At 34.8% G+C, this 22,841-nt stretch overlaps 1 protein-coding gene across 1 annotated transcript in view; it reads left to right on the forward strand.

Moving 5' to 3' along the window:
• GUCY1A2 (guanylate cyclase 1 soluble subunit alpha 2) overlaps window positions 1-22,841 on the forward strand; it is a 428,733-nt gene that overhangs the window by 285,789 nt on the left and 120,103 nt on the right. Inside the window, exons 6-7 of the mRNA XM_057552036.1 lie at window positions 6,132-6,275; window positions 10,265-10,271. Coding sequence (XP_057408019.1) covers window positions 6,132-6,275; window positions 10,265-10,271 — 151 coding nt within the window. The remainder of the gene's footprint in view (window positions 1-6,131; window positions 6,276-10,264; window positions 10,272-22,841) is intronic.

A 22,841-nucleotide genomic window follows, 5' to 3' on the forward strand; every position in this document is an offset into this window, starting at 1 on the left:
ATTTACATTTAAGGTAATTATCAATATGTATGTTCCTATTACCATTTTCTTAATTGTTTTGGGTTTGTTTTTGTAGGTCCTTTTCTTCTCTTGTGTTTCCCACTTAGAGAAGTTCCTTTAGCATTTGCTGTAGAACTGGTTTTGTGGTTCTGAATCTTCTTAGTTTTTGCTTGTCTGTAAAGCTTTTGATTTCTCCATCAAATCTGAATGAGATCCTTGCTGGGTAGAGTAATCTTGGTTTTCTGTTCTCCCTTTCATCACTTTAAATATATTGTGCCACACCCTTCTGGTTTGTAGAGTTTCTGCTGAGAAATCAGCTGTTAACCTTATGGGAGTTCCCTTGTATGTTATTTATCAGTTTTACCTTGCTGCTTTTAATAATTTTCCTTTGTCTTTAATTTTTGTCAATTTGATTACTATGTGTCTTGGCATGGTTCTCCTTGGGTTTATCCTGCCTGAGACTCTCTGTGCTTCCTGGCCTTGGGTGGCTATTTCCTTTCCCATGTTATGGAATTTTTCCACTATAGTCTCTTCAAATATTTTCTCAGGTCCTTTCTCTCTCTCTTCTCCTTCTGGGACCCCTATAATGCGAATGTGGTGTGTTTAATATTGTTCCAGAGGTCTTTTAGTCTGTCTTCATTTCTTTTCATTCTTTTTTATTTATTCTGTTCCACAGCAGTGATTTTCACCATTCTGTGTTCCAGGTCACTTATCTGGTCTTCTGCCTCAGTTATTCTGCTATTGAGTCCTTTTAGTGTATTTTTCATTTCAGTTATTGTACTGTTCATCTCTGTTTGTTTGTTCTTTGATTCTTCTAGGTCTTTGTTAAACATTCCTTGCATCTTCTTGATCTTTGCTTCCATTCTTTTTCTGAGGTCCTACATCATCTTCACTATCATTACTCTGAATATTTTTTCTGGAAAGTTGCCTATCTCCACTTCATTTAGTTGTTTTTCTGGGGTTTTATCTCGTTCCTTCATTTGGTACCTAGTCCTCTGCCTTTTCATTTTGTCTATCTTTCTTTGAATGTGGTTTTCATTCCACAGGCTGCTGGATTGTTGTTCTTCTTGCTCCTGTTGTCTGCCCTCTGCTGGATGAGGCTATCTAAGAGGCTAGTGCAAGCCTCCTGATGGTAGGAACTGGTGGTAGGTATAGCTTGGTGTTTCTGTGGTGGATAGAACTCAGTAAAACTTTAATCCACTTGTCTGCTGATGGATGGGACTGAGTTCCCTTCCTGCTGGTTGTTTGGCCTGAGGCAACCCAGTACTGGAGGCTACAGGATCTTTGGTGGGGCTAATGGTGGACTACGGGTGGTCTCATGCCAAGGAGTACTTCCCAGAACTTCTGCTGCCTGTGTCCTTGTCCCTGTGGTGAGCCACAGCTTCTCCTCACCTCTGCAGGAGACCCTCCTACACTAGCAGGTAGGTTTGGTTCAGTCTCCTATGGCATCACTGCTCCTTCCCCCTGGATCCTGATGTGCACGCTACTTTGTGTGTGCCCTCCAAGAATGGAGTGTCTGTTTCCTGCAGTCCTCTTGAAGTCCTGCAATAAAATCCTGCTAGCCTTCAGAGTTTGATTATCTGGGAATTCCTCCTCCCATTGCCCAACGCCCAGGTTGGGAAGCCTGATGTGGGGCTCAGATCCTTCACTCCAGTGGGTGGACTTCTGTGGTATAATTGTTCTCCAGTTTGTGAGTCACCCACCCAGCGGTTATGGGATTTGATTTTGTTTTGATTGCACCCCTCCTACCATCTCATTGTGGCTTCTCCTTTGTCTTTCGACTTGGGGTACCTTTTTTGGTGAGTTCCAGTGTCTTACTGTCAATGATTGTTGAGCACTTAGTTGTGATTCCAGTGTTCTCACAAGAAGGCATGAGCACAAGTCCTTCTACTCTACCATCTTGAACCAATCTAGAAAAGCAGACTTTCTAATTTGTTTCTCCTCTTGATTGTGTCCAGATGAAGAGAGGGAGGCTGTCCAGTAAGGTAGACTGTCAGAGTTCTCTGACTCTTTACTATTATGCCCTCTCCCCAAACTCCCTTTCACAAGTTCTACAAAGTTCAAAGGAAGATAATCCCAGGACTATGGGATGGAAGGACTGAGGTGGTCATGAGTTTCATGGGGCAGAGATTATTTATTGCCCAGTTGTGTGCAGTGTTCTTGTAGGGTAATCCTAGCCCCAGTACCACCCTCACCCTTATTTACAACACACACATTCTTTCTTCCCCACTGTGCCCAAATTTCCAAGAAATTTCCCAGATAATTCTTGAACATTAATCTGGAGGAGAGGGAGAAGAAAACTTGAGGATGAGCTTCTATTAGAAAGTATAAATAAATTATTTTAAATAATTAATCTAAAGCTAAAGTAAAGTAAATAAAAAGGGTGAATGCATAACTCTAAGAAGTTTATTTATACCACCTTTATTTCTTGAATAATGTAGGGAGTTTGATTATAAAGTATTGAGAAGATATACTGAGATAGATGAATTCTTTAAAGTTTGATAAAAGCAGGTATAATAATATGTGGGACAACAGTTGTTACATAATATTTTTAGTATTTAAGCCTCCTCTTTTATGTTCAGAGAAGGATGTAAGGTTTTTCTGACATTTGCATAAGCTCTATCTTCTCCATCTCCAAGTTTAGTTTAGTCATCTTTATTTTTATCTAATGTCATTTAAGAACAGGTTGGAGATACTGAAAATAAATGAGATGCACTATTTTAGATGGTGTCTATTAAAAAAACACTGAGACAATTATAAAGGAATTCAGATTATAGTCAACTTTTTGGACAGTTTTTTGGTAATATGTTTATAATGTCTACTTGTTTAACTTTGTTTTAACTCAAGGAAACAGCCTCAAAAGAAATTTAACTGATATATAATGCTTTCACATTCCCTGCTCCTTTTGAAGCAAAGTTGACATAATTTTGAAGGGAATCCAGTAAAATTTCCACATGTATTCAATTCTGCTAAATTCGTATAGACCTGACTTAGATGAAGGGAGAGGAGAAAAGAATAGAACTTTAATGGAAAGCTGCATTACTAAGGTGTTTCATCCAAGATTTTCAGGTTAAGATACTGAATATATCTACAAGGAAAGAAAAACATCTCAAGGATGTATTACTTGCACTTTACAGACATCTAGTTATTTGAAAATTTCTAAGCGATCACATATTCATTCATGTTCTCATTTGTACTATTCACCAGATATTTCCGACCCTTCTCTGAGCACAAGGTTGGTTGCATTTTCCCATCTCCTTTATGTCAAACATGGTCACGTGACTTGCTTTGACGAATGAATCATGAGAAAAAGCCATATACGTCACTTCTGGGAGGAAGCTTTAAGAGAGCTCTTAAGCTCGTGTATAATCAGAACCTCTTTTCTTCTGACATGGCAACGAGCTTCAGATGAGGAGATTCTATTAGCATTGTCCCTGGAGTGAAGAGATGTGGCACAATGTTTCTCTCCTCTACCCCAATCCCCTAACCCCCATGAATATGCAACATGAATCAGAAAAAAAAACCTTTGCTATTTTAGATCATTACGATTTGCAGGTTGTATTGTTACTGCAGCATAATCTAGCCTGCCATGATGACAACAACATCTTTTAGAATTTTTTTTTTATGTTGGGTGTTTAAGAATAATTGTGAAAATTCCACATCTTAATCTATGGGTTTTTTGCGGTCTATTTCTTACCTAGCTCTTGATCCTATTATTTCTGATAGCTAGTCTGGATTTAAATATTTGGAAACTAAATGTTATGTAATCTTACATGAATGGATTTTAATGTGAATTTCTTATATTTATGTTGTGTACTTAATTTGATTTTTTTTTGGTCATTTGTTAACATATTGGTCCATCTTCTCCATACTATTACATTATATATACCTAAGGAGAAAGTACAACATATAACTAACTAATCTTTATATATGCCTATGGTACAAATTCTAGAAATACACATTTAGTGGTATTCAATAAATTTTTACTGAAATGATAGTGGAGATAATACTGATGAGAAGTTTGATGATGATAGAGACTCCAAGAAAAGATCATGCTCCAGGAACATGCATGTTCAGAGTGACTGGAGAGCAGGTCAATTTATACAAATAATTTACTGCTTATGTGTTCTAATATTTGAAAATCAGAAGTTAGTTTCAAATTATATAACTAACAGCATTCTAGATGTTTTAATTGTATAGAAATACACAAGTATGAGATAAATCTGAGGTTTAGCAAAAGACATTGTGTTTTTAGGGGGAAATGGTAAATGACCACATTTCAGACGTTTGCTATTTGCTGGTTTTCTTCCTCAATGAGAGTTTTTGGTGGAAGTATATTTTAGTATTTAGAATAAAACTTTTGCTGACTCACATTGCATCATCTTTCTGTTCTTACCATACAATTTTAATTTCCATTTTCTGGCCTCAGAAAACAGATCCTGAAGTGAAGATGTGGAACTTCATGATAGGTCTGAGTGTATTTGAATCATTTTTGATGCATATTTCCTGATAAGATTCAGATAATCATTGATAATTTTGGCATCTCTAGTTTCATGAGATTCATAAGCGCTGTCATCACATTCCCTAGATTTGTGCTCACAGAATTTAATGCAGAGAAGCTTTTTAATATTAAAGTGTTAGGATTCATTCACATGAAATGTAATTATTGTTGTTAAATCTTAACTAATAGAATATTTTGTAATTCTTGTTATATTTATGATAGAAGCATCTCCAGTAATTTAGAGGCAATTTTTTCCTACCCAGATCTACATGGCACACAGGTCTACATGGTGCTCATAAAATAAATGGGGCAAATGAGCAACTGATTAGAATAACTGTTATTGTAATCATAGTTAAATATGGTTGATTATTTATTCATTTGATAGTTATTTATTAAATAGCTATATTTAAGACACTATCGTGAGCACTATGAGTACAGACATTAAAAGGACATGATCCCATTCTTAAAGAGCTCACTTTGTAGCTGTGGATACATATTGATTATATATTGATACATATTGATTATAACCTATGATGAAAGCTATAATATAGAGGTGTGCTGTTGAAACAGAGTAGAAGAAAGGATTAGTTTTGCTACTAAGAACTAATGGAAGGACCATGGAGTGATTCACAGAAAAAGTGATATTGGAATTGGACATTTAATGCAATATTTCATCACTTTTCTCTAATTAAAATATTAGAGCTGTTGAACATAATCACCATATCTACCTTGGATAATTAGAAAACTTTCCTCTAGAAATGAGTTGTGCCTAACTTTTATACCATGTTCTATGCTTTGGAATTTTGGAAGTTTTAACCCTGGGTAAATATTGAAAATATTTAACAATCACAATAGCCATTCAAAATGGTTGCTGACATGGTCTGGAAAGACTCTTGATAGTGCCTGTTAACTCTTTAATTGTAAGATTATGGATGGGTTTCTGTGCATGAATTTCTCATCTCTCAAATATAACCAATACTAGTTTCTTCCATTTAGGATATTTGTGAGGATTTAATGAGATAATGCATGTAAAGCAGTTGATGCAATTAATGGTAGAGAGTATGAATTCAAGAAGTGTTATGTGTTATAATTATTAAGAGTAAATAAGAATAGACTAGACAACAAATTACAGATATATCAAAAAGTGTGACACCTGAAACTAACACAACATTGTAAATCAGCTATACTTCAATTAAAAAAATAAAAATAAACACTAAAAAGTGTGGAGTAATTGGGAAAAACTGCAAAAAACTTACTTTCCAGTGAAGGTCTACTTGAAGGTTTGAAGGAGATGAGAGAGTGTCTTTGTAAAAAGTCATTATTTGGAAAATAGCCAGGCAAAACAGTGACAATTCTATTTTTGTGAGGGATAATTATTTTATATTCTAGTTGTTTCTGATTTCAATGATCATCTATGGTGTTAATGTTGATGAACAAACAGCTCTGGAGTGACATGTTAGTATTTGACTGGCTGTTTGCAAACTCTTTTATGATTATACTCTGTTGTCTAATTGCTTGATTTATTGGTGTTTTGATGATATGTTTTCCAGCAACATTTGTGATTGCAGATAACTATTTCTACTTTGGCTCATTATCATACATTTGCATTTGATTTGTCTGGCTGCTGCAGGTGGAAACAATAGGTGATGCATACTGTGTTGCTGCAGGGCTCCACAGAAAAAGCCTCTGCCATGCTAAACCCATTGCTCTGATGGCCCTGAAGATGATGGAACTTTCTGAAGAGGTGCTGACCCCTGATGGAAGACCAATTCAGGTAAGCTTCTCAACAGTTTTGTTTGAGTAGTAATGCACCTTTAACTGAAGAAGGCAAGAAATTCCCTTCTGAATTCTATATACTAAAATTTACAGATCTAGATAAGCCAGTTGTTCAAGAAGGAGGGAATACTAGAGATAACTCATAAACCCAGGAAATGAACAAATGGAATATGACCCAAAATAGGAAAAGTTTTGTGGAAGACAAATTACTATGGGGAAAAAAAAAAAAGAGCTAAAGGATTAAACCAAGGAAGGAACCTGCTGTCAGTGACCAATTCACCAACACCAAGCAACATTGATGGTGAGAGTCAGTTCTGAGAGATAATCCAAAGAGCAAGAAATAAGAAGCAAGAAATTGGAGGACCTGAACAACTTCCTGTGGATAGTGTACAGGTATTCTTATGAAGCCTTAGGCCTCAGGGTTACTTCTGAAATATTTTTTTATGTGTCAGAGCTTGAAGGTTGGAGCCCAAGACTGAGGAAACATCAGAAACTGTGGAAAATGTAGCTTCTCGTGTATTGTACTCTTTTTGGTACTGATAGCTGTCTGAAATCTAGGATCTACCTCTGAGAATGGATGAGGTCACCTAGCTATATTTCTGCAAGCACCTGATAGATCCCAGAAATGTTTTTACTATGAATCCTTATAAGCCAAAAATCTTGTATTTGGCAAAGTAACCTTGAATTCAAGGTAGCCTTTTTATAACAGTTCATCAACCATGGGTTAAAAAATACAGAAAAAAGCCTCAAAATGTGAATATATTCCTAGTTTGGCACTATGGCAAAGTAGATACTCTGAGTGACCCTTCTGATTAAAATGTAGTGTTAAATAGTTTACAAATAGTAGCTTTTTGAAAGTTACTAAGCATATCACTGAACTCAGTAAAGAGAAATGTGTCAATCACATTATATATATAGATAGAACAAAATTTAAGTGGTGAATTTAAGTGCTCTGTCATTAACAGTGATAATAGGAAACACTATCCTTCCATGAAGAAAGTCAACTTCAATTCCCTCTTCAAAGAATTTCCACAAAGTTCTCTGAAAAATGACTGCCTAATACTAAAAACAAAACAAAATAAAACAAAGGGAAAAAATCACACACTCACACAGGAAAACAAAGTACTATGGGTTAAGAACCAGTAGAAACAGGAGATGAGAAAAACAGATCTGGAGTTGTCAAATATCAAAATTATTGGACACAGAATCAAAATGACAATGCTTAAAATAATTAAAGAAATAAAAGAGAAGCTTCACTACCATGTGTAAAATAGACATCTAGTGGGAACCTGCTGTATAGCACAGGGAGCTCAGCTTGGTGTGTTGTGATGACCTAGATGGGTGGGATGGGGCAGGTGGGGGGGTGGGAGGGAGGTCCAAGAGGGAGGGGATATATGTATAAATATAGCTGATTCACTTTGTTGTACAGCAGAAACTAACACAACATTGTAAAGCAATTATACCCTAATTAAAAAAAAAAAAAAAAAAAACAAGGCTGGAACAACTAGGTTTGAAAATGAACCAGAGAATTTCTAAGCAATCAACAGAATACCAAAAGAAACAAACAAACAAACAAAAACCAAAAATCGAGCAAACTAAAACAAAAAATCTCTCAGTGGATGAGTTTAGAAGCAAATTAGATACAGCTGAAGAAAGTTCCCATAAGTAAGTCCAGAGAATTAAAAATGGGGAAATATGAATAAAAGAATGTAAAATATGTAGGAGACATTATACATTCAGTTGGAATTATCTCCACATGAAGATAATAGAGGGAATGCAAAAAAAAGCATTTTTTTTTCTGGAATTATTAAAAGACACTAATCAGTTATCAGACACAGTAATCCTAAAGAATTCTACAAAATCATAAGAATCCAAAAGTATCTCTTTTTTTTTTACATTAAGTACATTAAAGTCTTTTATTTTTTAAATAATTCCATTTTAATTTATTTTTTGTGTTTCACTTCATTTGTATTTAATTCCATAATACACCTGTGATTTATATAATGGTACATATATATATATGTGAGGTATAGTTGATTTACAATATTATATTAGTTTCAAGTGTATGACATGGTGATTCAAAATTTTTATAGATTATACTCAATTTATAGTTATTATAAGATATTGGCTATATCTCCTGTGCTGTAAAATATATCCTTATAGCTTATTTATTTTATACATAGTAATTTGTACTTCTTAATCCCCTACCCCTATCTTGCCCCTCCCTTCTTCCTTCTCCCCACTGGTAACCAGTAGTTTGTTTTCTATATCTGTGAGTCTGTTTCTTTTTTGTTATATTCCTTAGTTTGTTTTATTTTTTTAGATTCCACATATAAGTGATAACATACAGTATTTGTCTTTGTCTGACTAATATCACTAAGTATAATACCCTCCAGGTCCATCCATGTTGTAGCAAATGGCAAAATTTCATTCATTTTTATGTCTGAGTAGTATTCTGTAGTATATATATATATCACATCTTCTTTATCCATTCATCTGTTGATGGACACTTAGAATGCTTCCATATCTTGGCAATTGTAAGTAATGCTGCCATGAACATTGGGATGCACGTATCTTTTCAAATAAGGGTTTTTGTTTTCTTCAGCTATATACCCAGGAGTGGAATTGCTGGATCATGTGTTAGCTCTATTTTTAGTTTTTTGAGGACGCTCCAAACTGTTTTGCACTGTAACTACACAAATTCACATTTCCATCAACACTGTACAAGAGTTCCCTTTTCTCCACATCCTCTCCAACATTTGTTATTGTGGTCTTTTTGATGATAGCCATTCTGGCAGGTGTGAAGTAATATCTCATTGCAGTTTTAACTTGCATTTTTCTCATGTCTAGGGATGTTGGGCATCTTTTCATGTGCCTGTTGGTCATCTGTATATCTTCTTTGGAAAAATATCTGTTCAGGTCTTTTGCACATTTTTTAATTAGGTTGCTTATTTTTTTGACATTGAGTTGTATGAGCTGTTTATATATTTTTTTTATATATTTTATATATTAACTGCTTATCAATCATATTACTTGCAAATATTTTCTCCCATTCAGTGGTTGTCTTTTCATTTTGTCCATGGTTTCCTTTGCTGTGCAAAAGTTTTTAACAAAACTAAACATATCTTAATGAGACTGCAGTACTTGAGAGAAAAAGAGAACTTGATAAATGACAGAGGTGACATTCATCAATGGGGAAATAATGGGCTATTCAATAAATGTTTGGGGGCCAATTGGTTATCCATGTAAAGAAAATATATAACTGCACTTCATGTGTCTGCACATAAGTCAGTTCCACGTGGGTAAATATTATAGGCTACAGAATATAATTATAAATTTATAATTAGGAATTTTAAAAAACACCTCACTGTTCTTTATTTATTGATTTTTTTGAAATATAATTGACATACAATATGTTAGTTTCAGGTGTACTACATAATGATTTGACATTTGCATGCAATATGATATAATTAGAAATTTGACTTAGAGTAGGGAAGAATTTTTTGGAGACTAGGCAGGTCAAAAACTTTCAGACCATAAAGGAAAATGTGGATAACTTTAACTACATTAAAATTAAAACTTTTCTGTTGTCAAAGAACACCTAAAGAGAATAAAAAGTCAACCACAAACTAGGAGAATATTTTGCAATACATATAACCAATAAAAATATCGTTGGTTAACCTCATCAGTATTCAGATTAGATATATTAATAACACTATGATAAAGTTTTCCCACCTACTAGTTTGGCACAACTTTGAAAGTCTGACAGTGACACTGTTGCTGAGGGGTTAGAGTAGCAAGAAATCTCACACAGAGTTGGTGGGAGTATAAATGGTACAATTTACTTGGCATTAACTAGTAAAATTTTACTTGTGCCTTTCTTACAACCCAGTAAGCCCTCTCCTAAATGTTTGCTTCAGGGAAGTAGTTGTGCATGTGTAGCAGAAGTCACACACAAGATTATTCACAGAAATACTTTCATAATAGCCTCAAAGTGGAGATAACTTAAATATCCATTTAATAATAGAATGTATAAACTGTGATACATTTATACCTCAGTATACCATACAGCTGGGAAAATGAATGACTTCAGGAACTGAACATCAAATGGATGGATGTCAAAAACAATATAGTACAAAAGAAGCAAGTCATGGAGCAATTCTATAGAATTATTCCATTTAATTAAATTTCAAAACTAGAAAAATTGAAAAAATAATGCTATTTTGAAATACCTACCTTGAAGGAGAAAGTGGAAAGTAAGGAATGATTAATACAAAATTCAAGATGTTGCTTTCTGTAAGAGAAAGTAAAACAGTGATGGGATGAGGGAGCATGCAATAGGGAAGGCGGACATAGGGATTATAGTGAAAAATTATTAATTTTATTACTATTCTTTAATGTGCACATATATGTATACATTTGAAAATTTAAAAACATGGAGAGAGAGTTTTCAAGCCAATCCCACCAGTGGTGAAAACATGAAAGCAAGGAACAGTAAAAATTTTTAAAAATCTAAGTTTAAGTTCCCTAGGACATAATTATTGAATTACTCAAGTGTGTGAATGACACTCCTACAACTGCCAGGGAAAACAAACAAAAGGAATGCTGTCTCAAATCTGAAGCAAACTGCAAAAATACACATTCCAGATGGAATTCATATCACTTCTTAAATTTTCAAGGCTACCAGCTGAGCAGACTTATCATTTGGGATTGTTTTTCTATGTTGGATTTTCTTTTATAGGAGATATAATGTTTACATTGAGTCAGCATTGCCAAAGCAAACTTAAAATACCATAAAACCAAACCAGGGAATTGTTGTTTTACAATGTGCTCATCCATATTTTCATTTGTGGAATATAACGTTAGCTCTGTCTTATTAATTAGTTTTATCAAATCAGAAGAGGAAGTGTCAATAAAGATTTAATAAGAATGCAGAAAGAGAATTCAAAATAATAAAATCACCTTAATAATTTAGCTTCATTACTAATTTATATTATTTGTAAAGTTTGGAATTTTTTTTTAGCATCTTAATTTGGTTTTCAATTGGCTTCTAACTTGTTACCATGGGAATGTTTCTAAACTTATTGAAAGAATCTTTCATTAAACATGCTTGGTTGTTACAGTAGAGTTGATATGTGATCAGTTGATTGTTTACTTCAAACTAAGTTTTTAGGCTTTTTAATATTTAACTTATTTGACTTGCAATAATTTCTGAAAACAAAGGAAAACTCCCCCAAACCTCTGAAATTTTGAAAAATAAATTACTAATTTTATATGGTTTTATAAACCTATGAGGCACCTCTCATGATGGGAAATAGGAACCTGAATTATCAATTATACTTCCTTGCAAATGGTCGATAATGTCCTTGAATCATTAACTGTAAAATTGACGAGGTTAAATTTTTTAATTTTAAAAATTACTAGAGTACTTCACTGGTGGCACAATGGTTATGAATCCACCTGCCAGGACTTACCTGGTGGCACAGTGGTTGGGAATCTGCTTGCCAATGCAGGGGACATGTGTTCAAGCTCTGGTCCGGGAAGATCCCACACGCCATGGAGCAACTAAGCCCATGCACCACAACTACTGAGCCTGCGCTCTAGAGCCCGCGAGCCACAACTACTGAGCCCATGTGCCACAGCTACTGAAGCCCGCACACCTAGAGCCGGTGCTCCACAACAAGAGAAGCCACTGCAATGAGAAGCCTGTGCACTGCAGTGAAGAGTAGCCCCCGCTCTCCGCAACTAGAGAAAGCCCACGCACAACAACGAAGACCCAACGTAGCCAAAAATGAATAAATAAAAAATAAATTTATTGGGCTTCCCTGGTGGCGCAGTGGTTGAGAATCTGCCTGCTAATGCAGGGGACACGGGTTCGAGCCCTGGTCTGGGAAGATCCCACATGCCGCGGAGCAGCTGGGCCCGTGAGCCACAATTGCTGAGCCTGCGCGTCTGGAGCCTGTGCCCCGCGACGGGAGGGGCCGCGATAGAGAAAGGCCCGCGCACCGCGATGAAGAGCGGTCCCCGCACCGCGATGAAGAGTGGCCCCCGCTTGCCGCAACTGGAGAAAGCCCTCGCACGAACCGAAGACCCAACACAGCCAAAAATAAATAAATAAATAAATAAATAAATAAGAAAATCCTTTAAAATAAATAAATAAATAAATAAATAAATAAATAAATTTATTAAAAAAAGAAAGAATCTGCCTGCCAATGCAGGGGACATGGGTTTGATCGCTGGTCCAGGAAGATCTCACATGCCGTGGAGCAAATAAGCCCGTATGCCACAACTACTGAGCCTGTGCTCTAGAGCCTGTGAGCCACAACTACTAAGCCCACGTGCTACAGCTACTGACGCCTGTGCTTCTAGGGCCTGTGCTCCACAACAAGAGAAGCCACCGCGATGAGAAGCCTGCACACTGCAACAAATAGTAGCCCCCATTCGCCGCAACTAGAGAAAGCCTGAGCTCAACAACGAAGACCCAACACAGCCAAAATAAATAAATATACAAACAAATAAATAAATAAAATTAATAATAAAATAAATAAAAATTACCAGAGAATATAGCATTTTACTTATTCAGTTTAAAATACTCAAGCAAATTATTTTTCTATAAGTACTCTAATAAAACTCAGAGGCTAGTTCTAGACTGGTTCTATCTAAAAAGTTCTATCTAACTAGTTCGATTAAAAAGCATACAGAAATATGGTCTATTTATACAATAAATTTTGAAAAATCAGCCCAAAGAGGCTTTAATTAAGACTGTTTTTAAAAATAGTGACTAGATTTTAAATATTTTATCAATACAATGTTGATTCTACTGACTGAGTATATGGAAATGCCAAGATGCCTATTTTTTCCCCTCCCTATAGGATATCTGATTTTCATATACCTTAAACAATTGACAATTCAAGAAAAGTAATATCAGATTTATATTATCTCCTTTTTGTTTGAGGTACTTATATTGTGATTTCACTAGAAAATTGTGTAATTTTCTGCTGTTCTTTAATTTTGTGAACCTAATCTTACCAAAGTATTTTGAATAGAGTTTTTAGTGCTGAAAGTCTTAACTTTTAATAATAGTTTAAATACTCTTTGAGTAAAATAACAAAATGTTTATTACTGCCTGTGCTTTATGCTTTAAAAAGTAGTGTTGCTAAGGAAAGAGAAGCTGGGTTGAGGACTGACTAGAGAATGTGATTAAACATATATTAGAAAGACAAGTAGCATTTTCATGATTTAAGGGTTTTGAAGATGTTTGAGTTAATGTGTCCAAATATCTAAGTTTTACTTTTGGACCTCAGTTTAAAAGAAATATTTTGTTGAGTATCATTAATAGGCATACAAATTCAAATTCCCTTTATTTGTTCAAAGAATAGTACATTTTATATAAAGAGGCAATTATAGAGTGATTGTAAAATAGAGTTAAAAACAATGTGTAATCATGTTTTAATACTAATGTGGTTAGCAATCTCAATTGCAAATCAGGGAAATGCTATGAATTTCTTCTAACTGCCTAGCCCAAAGGCAGGAATATTAATTTACAATTTATGTGTACTGTAATACATTAAATTCTAGCTTCTCAAGCTTCAATTTAGCCTTCCAATGAGCCTATAGGTTTTTTTGAGGTGATGAAATAATTATTCCGCAATTAATTTTTAAATAGTTGTTATTTACAAAGAAAACCTGATATTGTTATTTTAATATTTGGAAGGATTTGCTCTTTGCAAATATTGCAATAGTTAACCCCATGAGATTACAGCCCAAGATTGTATTTAGAAAAAAGAAAATCTAATTATTTGATAACCTGATTAATTCTCTATGATTCTCTGATAGTTGTTTGTTTATACAATTATAATTAGTACTTTTCATCTTGAAGTGTGTATACTCATTTGAAATGTTCTACCTCTAGAATTTATATCTAAGGAGAAAAACCTATGGGGTCAGAAAGAACTACATAGGCATTATATGAGCTCACAATTAAGATACTGAACTCAGTTACCCTCATTTCTCATGTTTATCCAATAGACACATTTGAATTTACTTTTCATATCCTAGATAATGCATATAGTGGCAGTTTTAGTAAACCGTTGTTTTATTGTAGCAATAATACACAAAAATACTCCACAATACTACTGGTAAAATTTATGGCCAAATATGTTTTTAATAGATCTATACTGTATAGTGAATTTATTTGGTACTAGAAATGTGTTTGTGTTTTTAAAAAAGAATGTGTTTAAAGTATTTTTTCACTAAGAGTTTACCAGTAGATAAGATTATAACGGATTCTCTTCTGTAGTTTGCCTCTGTTTAATTATCAGAGCTTGAGTCTTATATACTCTCTTCAGATCTATCTTCTAACTCACTAATACCTCAGCTGGTTATGAAAATCATTTGTTAAACCCATCCACTTAATACTTAATGTTGATTATAGCAGTTTATAGCTTTTTTAAAATATAAATTTATTTATTTATTTATTTTTAGCTGTGTTGGGTCTTCATTGCTGCACGTGGGCTTTCTCTAGTTGCAGTGAGTGGGGACTACTCTTTGTTGCAGTGCGCGGGCTTCTCATTGCGGTGGTGTCTCTTGTTGTGGACCACAGGCTCTAGACATGTGGGCTTCAGTAGTTGTGGTACATGGGCTCTGTAGTTGTGGCTCATGGGCTCTAGAGCACAGGCTCAGTAGTTGTGGCACATGGGCTCAGTTGCTCCGCAGCATGTGGGATCTTCCCAGACTAGGGCTCAAACCCATGTCCTCTGCCCTGGCAGACAGACTCCTAACCACTGTGCCACCAGGGAAGTCTTATAGCTTTTTTTAAAATTTCCATTTATCTGACAAAATTTTTATATTGTTTTTATTTATATCCTTGAATATATCAGCCATAATTAATTTAAACTATTTGCTTGATAAATTCATTCTCTAGAGCTTCTGTGGTCTATTACACTGTCTGTTCTTTCAGTTAATATTTAGTGATGTTACTTGTCTCCTGTGTGTCTATTTATTATTATTTTTTTATTTGGGTTCTGGAGAGTGTATATAAAAAATTATAGAAATAACTTTAGACCTAGAATGATGTTACCCTCCTGTAGGGAAATTTTATGTGTGCTTCTGGTGGGAATGATTGCTAGGAGCTCTAGCAATCAGGAATCAGATGATTTAACACTGAGTTTAAGTCTCTCTGAGGGCCAATTTACTTCTGATTCACCTGATGTTTTTGGAATTACTTATACCTGTATTGTTGCTGGTCACAGTCTCGTCTCAAAGTATAGAGGCTTTTATTAAGGCCTTCCCCTTGGCAATCCTTGGACTCTAATTTTTTTCCCCATTGTCAAAAGCACTGCTCAGTTTCTCAACCTCTCAGTCACTTCTGAGGTCAGAAGATGCCATAATGGAAAAGCACTATCAAATTTACTGCTCACCTCCCCTCAGGTTCATCTCCCCCAATCTTTTTTTTATTGTCTTGTGAGCTGACCTACAGAGGGCTTTGTTCAAATTATACAATATTCTCTTACTAAAACCAAGCAGAGCCCTATGTAACAAAGCAGGACCCTATGAGGCCTTCTGGGGACAGACCCCTCCCCCATATCTTCTGCTTTAGCTCCTCTCTGAAGTACCTAGATAACAATATCTTATGCACATCTCCTGAGTTGTTTTACAGATGATAAAATCCCCACTAGATGGCAGATATTAACTATTTGGTGACCAGGAGTACATAGCCCCCAGGCTTACTGGAGCTTAAGGATTGATAATTTAAACCCTGTAGAACTGCCCTGTTACCTCACAATCAATCAGAGAATTGTGTGTGAGCTGATCACATACCCTGCGACTCCTCTCCCTCACCTGCCCTTTAAAAGTGTTTCCCTGAAACCCATCTGCGAGTTCAGGTGTTGTGAGAACTAGCTACTCTGGACTACTTGCTTGGTGCCCTGCAATAAAGCTGCACTTTCCTTCACCACAACCCGGTGTCAGTAGATTGACTTTACTGCATGCAGGCAAGGGGACCCAAGTTTGGTTTGGCAACACCTGCAGGACCTTCCCAGGGACAGACCTCCACACACACACCCTGCCTCTTGTTTACAGAAAAGCTTTAGTCTCCTAGGCTTTCCCTGAATTCTAAAGAGCAAATTTAGTCAGAGAAGTGAAAAAATGCAGAAACAAAGGAAAACAATCAGGCAAGACAAAATAATAATAGTTTAGCCATCAAATAAAGTCAAGGACCTTTAGTTCCTCCTCAAGGGCTATATCTTGAGACATATTCTTGAGTTGTTTTGCAGATACTAAAACCCCCACCTGGTGGAAGAAGTTAAGTGCACGCATACCACCAGTATGTAGACCCCAGACCTGTTAGAGCCAGAAAACTGATAATTGAGATTCCTGAAATATCACCCTATTACCTCAACTTCAACCAATCAGAGGATTGTGCACAAGCTGATCACATACCCCAGGACCCTCACAATGTCTTTTAAAACCCTGCCCCAGAAGTCATTGAGGAGTTTGTGTCTTTTGAGCATTAGCTGCATGCTCTCCTTGCTTGGCACCTTACAATAAAAGCTGTACTTTCCTTCACCACAACCTAGTGTCGATAGATTGGCTTTGCTGCACATTGGGCAAATGGACCCAAGTTTGGTTTGGTAACATTACTAGAAATGCAATTTCAAAGTGATGTATATTTTTTATGAGTTTTATCTTACTAAGTAGATTCATTCTCACTAATCTACATTTATGCCTATTTTCAACCCAAGTCACAGATGAAATTATCTTTAAACAGAAAAGACAAAAACATCTTAACTGCATTGAAACTAGCTACTGCAGAATATTGATTGATAACATCAAATGAAGCACTTAACCATATGCCAGGCAGTCACTGTACCAAGTGCTTTCCATGTAATAACTCTTAAATTTCACAATAATTCTATGAAGGAAGTATTGCTATTATTTTCATTTTAACAAGTGAAGAAAAGAAGAATTAAAACCAAACCTGAGAGTTCCTAATAAGTACACTCTATATAGACTTATTAAATAAATACAGGTTAAATCTTATATTATCAAATTTTTCCTATTGCTTTGAATATTCCATTATTTAATAAGTTAGACTTCTCATGGCTTTAGTCTTCAAGAAAATTTAAATTTATATTAGATGTCCTCTTTAAGAGAATGGAAGTAAGTAATCTATTTTAAAAATATTCCATTCAAAATGATTAATTTTTTAAATTAGAAAGACAGAGAGATATATTCAATTATGTGTGTGTCGGAGGGGAATGAATGTTATTCCATCATTACTTTGAAAATTGCAATCATCAGCTAGACTGAGTGGGAGCATATATTAGCCATCTTACCCCATTGTTTTTTCTCCCTTTATTTTCCTCTGTTTATTGTTTATTGTGGATTGTAATGCAGAAGGTACATATTTTAAAATGTCATATTTACATTTTGTCATAGGATAGTCTTTGAATTTAAAGATTGTGTCTTATATTCTAACTAATTATTTTTAGGTATTGAACAATACATGCTTTAATAGGCAGAGCACCCTTAATGCCTTTCCACCACTCTCTAAGATATAGGTATAATGCTTTAATACACAATGTTACATATGCAATGTGTATGTCAATGAATTTCATTGCTAGTTTATTTTATCTTTATCATGACTGTTTCCAATACAATATAGTCACTTATATTACCACTTATATAATATGTAAGTCTAAATTTAGACTTTTAATCATATTTTTAGTCTATGAAAAAATAGTTTATCAGACACACATTTCTAAAAGTCTTGCTGAAGAGTTTTTTATGATATTTGCCAAACAGATTTTCCAAGCAGATCTTTTGTAAAGGTATTTGCATATTTTTGCTACATGAAAAAATAAGTAATAATAAGAAAGTGAAGGAAAAACAGACCAAGCAATGGGGAAAAAAAGATAAACTGATTTGCAAGAAACTGTGTATGTAAAATACAAAATTGCTCAGTTTGATTTTATGCAGCAGTCCTCTCACTTCCACATTTTCAGAAGAGAAATGCATTCTTTAGTGGGGACATGTTTAAATATTTTATAAAGTTATTCCATTAAATAATATCACCATGGTGTAAATACTCCTAAATATGTTATAATCTATTTCATTTATTTTAATCTGTCTCCAGGAGGGTCCCTCCCAAGAATACTGGTGCAACATCCTAAGAAGAGGCTAAAAAATTATATTAGTAAAGACATTAATTTTTGTTTGACTTTTGTGTGATGTCAACTGAAAAACAAAATGCACAACCTAAAAGTTGAAAAGTATGTTTTATTTGGTAGATTTCCTGGGGACTCAAGCCTGGGAGGCAGCCTCTTAGATAGCTCTGAGGGAATGCTTTGAAGAGGTAAGGGAGGAGCCAGGATATATAGGAGTTTTGCAACAAAACCAGGTAGTAGGAACATCAAAAGATCATGGTTAAAGAAAATCAGACTTCTCAAATTAATTAACTTAGCACTTTTCTATGTATGGGAAGATGCAAGAGTCTGGGCTTATTGAAGTCATTCCTTTGATATGTATCTTAACTGTCTAGGACCAGTATCAGGTTCTTTCTCATCCTGAGTCCCCTCGGGGTGCACTGTTGGGCACCGCTGCAGTGGCTGAGAGCTTGGTGGTGGGTAGCCTGTTTCCATCCTGACTTCCATCAGGGCTCCCCATGGGGTGGGGATGGAGGAGGGGGGAGTAAGATGGGCAGCTCTGGCTTGATGGTCACAACATCCTCTGTTTTCTGATATGGCAGGTAGCATTCTTGGTCCACATAAGCTTGCAGAAATGTGAAGCCTCCAAGCAGTTAAGTAGCTCAGGTTTTTATTATCTGAGTTTTATGTAAAGAATAAGAATCTTTGTCTGCCAATTCTTGCTCCTAAAAAGATATTAAGATGTTATTTCACCAACTGATTTTGGGAGGTAATTTAGCCCATTATCTTTTTATCTTTTGTAGTATCTGTGTCTGACATTATTGAACAAGAAAATTTTATTTTTTACTGCCAGTTTAACTTAATCTCTTTTAAGGCTAAATGCACATATGCCAACATTAGCAGCCTTAATCTTGCAATACCTAAAAAGATATGAAAATAGCAAGATAGAATAATAGGTAAGACAGTAATGTGCTATCTATATGCTAACTATACCGCTAGGCTTTATGCCTTTGGTTTGTTATTCTGTCTCAAAATTTCATATCTAACTCCAAACAAAAGTTTAAAAATTATTTCGAAGTAACTTTCTTAGTTTTCTGAAATTACAAAAAATAAAATGACCACTGAAAACTAGCACACAGTAGATAGTCAGAACCATCTATAATTTATCAACAAACCACAACCATGTTTTACATTACGTTGTATATTCTTAAAGGCTTTTTTTTTCTATACAAACAGAAATAGAATATACAGACTTGAAAAGCAGATTCTTTTAAAAATTGAATGAATATTCAGTTAAGTGAAGTTATGAGACACTGTGTACCAAAGATGTACATGCATCCTAAACATGCAGGAGAGACTTGATAAGCCCTAGGAAGAATTTTTCTTTGTTATTACCTCACTTTGTATTTTCTTATTCCTAAAATTAAATATATGAGTCATTGTAAGGCAACTCTTTAATAACCTGAGTTGCAAATGTGGCAGAAACAATTCAGTATCACAAGCACTTTTAAAAATCTGTTAAGCTTTGTATTGATGTCAAGTCAGGCATATTGTAATTGTCTGGGCCACCAGTATAATATTCCTTATTTGGAATGAGGTTTCAGCCTTATCCTAATGGCTGAATTGATTTCTGCACATTTGTAGTGCTTCCTACTTCATCAGAAATTGTCACTTTGTGTGCAAATGTTAGAAGATCAAATGTACATGTGGATTCAATTCTAACAGTCATTCTGCTTTATCATGTGCCTTTAATTTGTTCGCTCAAAGGTTAAACCAATCATTAAAAAATTTAGTAAAACCTCATTAATTCAGACCTCACTCTTCAGGGAAACATGGTAATTTTGACAACAATGTCTGAAATACATGCAAATAATTCCTAGTGGGAGACCTGTTGATGTTGAAGAAACATCAGGTTGATAGAAACATAGGCCCTGACTGTGCACTGAATGTCCCAGAGGACAAAAGACTTTTTACTTTGGAGGTGGTTTGCTGTTTCAACTCGGATGAAGCCTGATTCTGCACAATCCTGGCTGGAAACTTGCTAGGAGTGACTTTTATTCATTTGTTCAACAAATGATTTTTGAATATTTACTTTTTTCTGAACAAATAATTAAGTACTGGGAATGTAATGGCAAGTAAACAGAATATAGCCATGACTCTTCCAGAAATTACATTCTATGGAAGCAACACCTATAAATAAATGACTGACTTGGTTAGCAGATAGAAGTAGATACTTGGATTTCCCTCAAAACTCTCTTAATATTAAATGATTTTTGTTAGTTTTTGTAAAGATTTGGCAAAGACTTTTAATTCTTCTTAGAATATTCAGGATACTTTGGTTGTACATTCAGACCTACATTATTTTGGTATCTTCATAGATTTTGTATATATCTAGGAAAGTGGAGTTGAAAAATACTGAAAACCAACTATGTGCTAGTGGTTGGCTTGATAGCTTATATATCATCTCATTTAATCTACACAACAATCCCATGAAGGGCACATGTGCAGATTTTAAATATTTTAAAGATCAAGAGGTAAGAAATCTAAGAGTTAAAGAACATGTATAAGATCTTGAAAAAATAATATATAGAACACCTTCTATATGTCAGACTTGTGCCTGGTATTTTATACACTTAATCTCTTTTAATCCTCCCATCCCCCAAAATCCTGCATAGTAAGTTTCATTAATCTTATTTTACATTTAAATAATTTGAGACTCAGAAGTTTACATAATTTGACCAAGATTATGCAGGTAGTCAATTGAAGAACTAAACTTCAACATAAATATATCTGCTTGAAAAAAAGACTTTAGTATTTTCTTATACCAAACTGGCCAATAACTCACCAGAATGGCCAGAGTAGAATTCTGTTACCTGAATACTTGATAAGAGTTGCCTTTAACCAAGTGATTACTATGTGCCAGGCATTATGCTAAGCACAATGCTAATATATGCTAAATTATGCTAATATATATAAAATATAGATCTATACGTAAATATATACACACCCATATGCACACATATATGTGTATAGTTAATCTATTTACATTTATATATGTGTGTCTTAAGCACATTTTCATGTTTGTGAAATACATACGTATTGCATATTATTATGCAAGTCTTACAACATTATGGACCATGACTCAAATGTTATTATCCTATTTACTAATGAGAAAACCAAGACTCAGAGAGGTTAAGGGGCATATTGTCAAATAAGAGTAAATAAGTAAATAAGACTAATTAAGAATAGATTCAGAATTGGAATTCAAATGTTTGACTTCAAAGTCCTTGCTCCTAACCATTACCCGACACTGCCTCCCGCAATATAATTATAGCATATGATTTCTAATCTTATGACTAAGCTAATAATTTTAATCTTCCCTGAAAAAGTTATTACTCTTCTCTCTCCCTTAAGAAAGAAATGTCCAACAAATGGCCAACAGATACATGAAAAGACGCTCAACATCACTAATCATCAGGGGAAGATGCAAATCAATACCACCTCACATCTGAGAGAAAGGCTATCATCAAAAAGACAACAAATAAGGAGTGTTAAATAAGAAGTGTGGAGAAAGGGGAACCCTTGTGCACTGTTGGTGGGATTGTAAGTCCATGTAGCCACTATGGAAAACAGTATGGAAGTTCCTCAAAAAATTAAAACTAGAACTACCATATGGTCTAGCAATTTCACTTCTGGGTATTTACCCAAAGCAAACAAAAACACTAATTTGAAAAGATACATGCACACCAATGTTCATTGCAGCATTATTTACAATAGTCAAAATATGGAAGCAACCTGTGTCCTTTGATAGATGAATCAGTAGAGAATATGTGTGTATGTGTATACACACAGACACACACACACACACAATGGAACACCACTCAGCCATAAACAAAGTGATATCTTGCCATTTGTGACAACATAGATGGATCTAGAAGGTATTATGCTAAGTGAAATAAGTAAGACAGAGAAAGACAAATACTGTATGATCTCTCTTTTATGTGGAATCTAAAAATCTAAATAAACAAACAAAGCAAAACGAAAACAGACTCATAGACACAGAGAACAAATGCGTTGTTGCCAGAGGGAGGAGGGGGGCAAAGTAGGTGAAGGGGATTAATGGGTGAAAACCTCCAGTTATAAAATAAATAAGCTATGGGGATGTAATATACAGCATAGGGAATATGTAATAACTTTGTATGGGGACACATGGTTACTAGACTTATTGTGGTGATCATTTCATAATATATGCAAATATCAAATCACTATGTAGTATACCTGAAACTAACACAATACATCTCAACTATACATCATTTAAAACAAATATGAAAGAAGGTAATGCTCAGATGTAATAGCAGTGCAATGACTTGAAGGCATTCTCATTTGAGGCAAACTGTATTGACCATTAACTATACATG

Source organism: Balaenoptera acutorostrata, chromosome 9 (genome assembly GCF_949987535.1).
Source record: "Balaenoptera acutorostrata chromosome 9, mBalAcu1.1, whole genome shotgun sequence".
NCBI lineage: Eukaryota > Metazoa > Chordata > Mammalia > Artiodactyla > Balaenopteridae > Balaenoptera > Balaenoptera acutorostrata.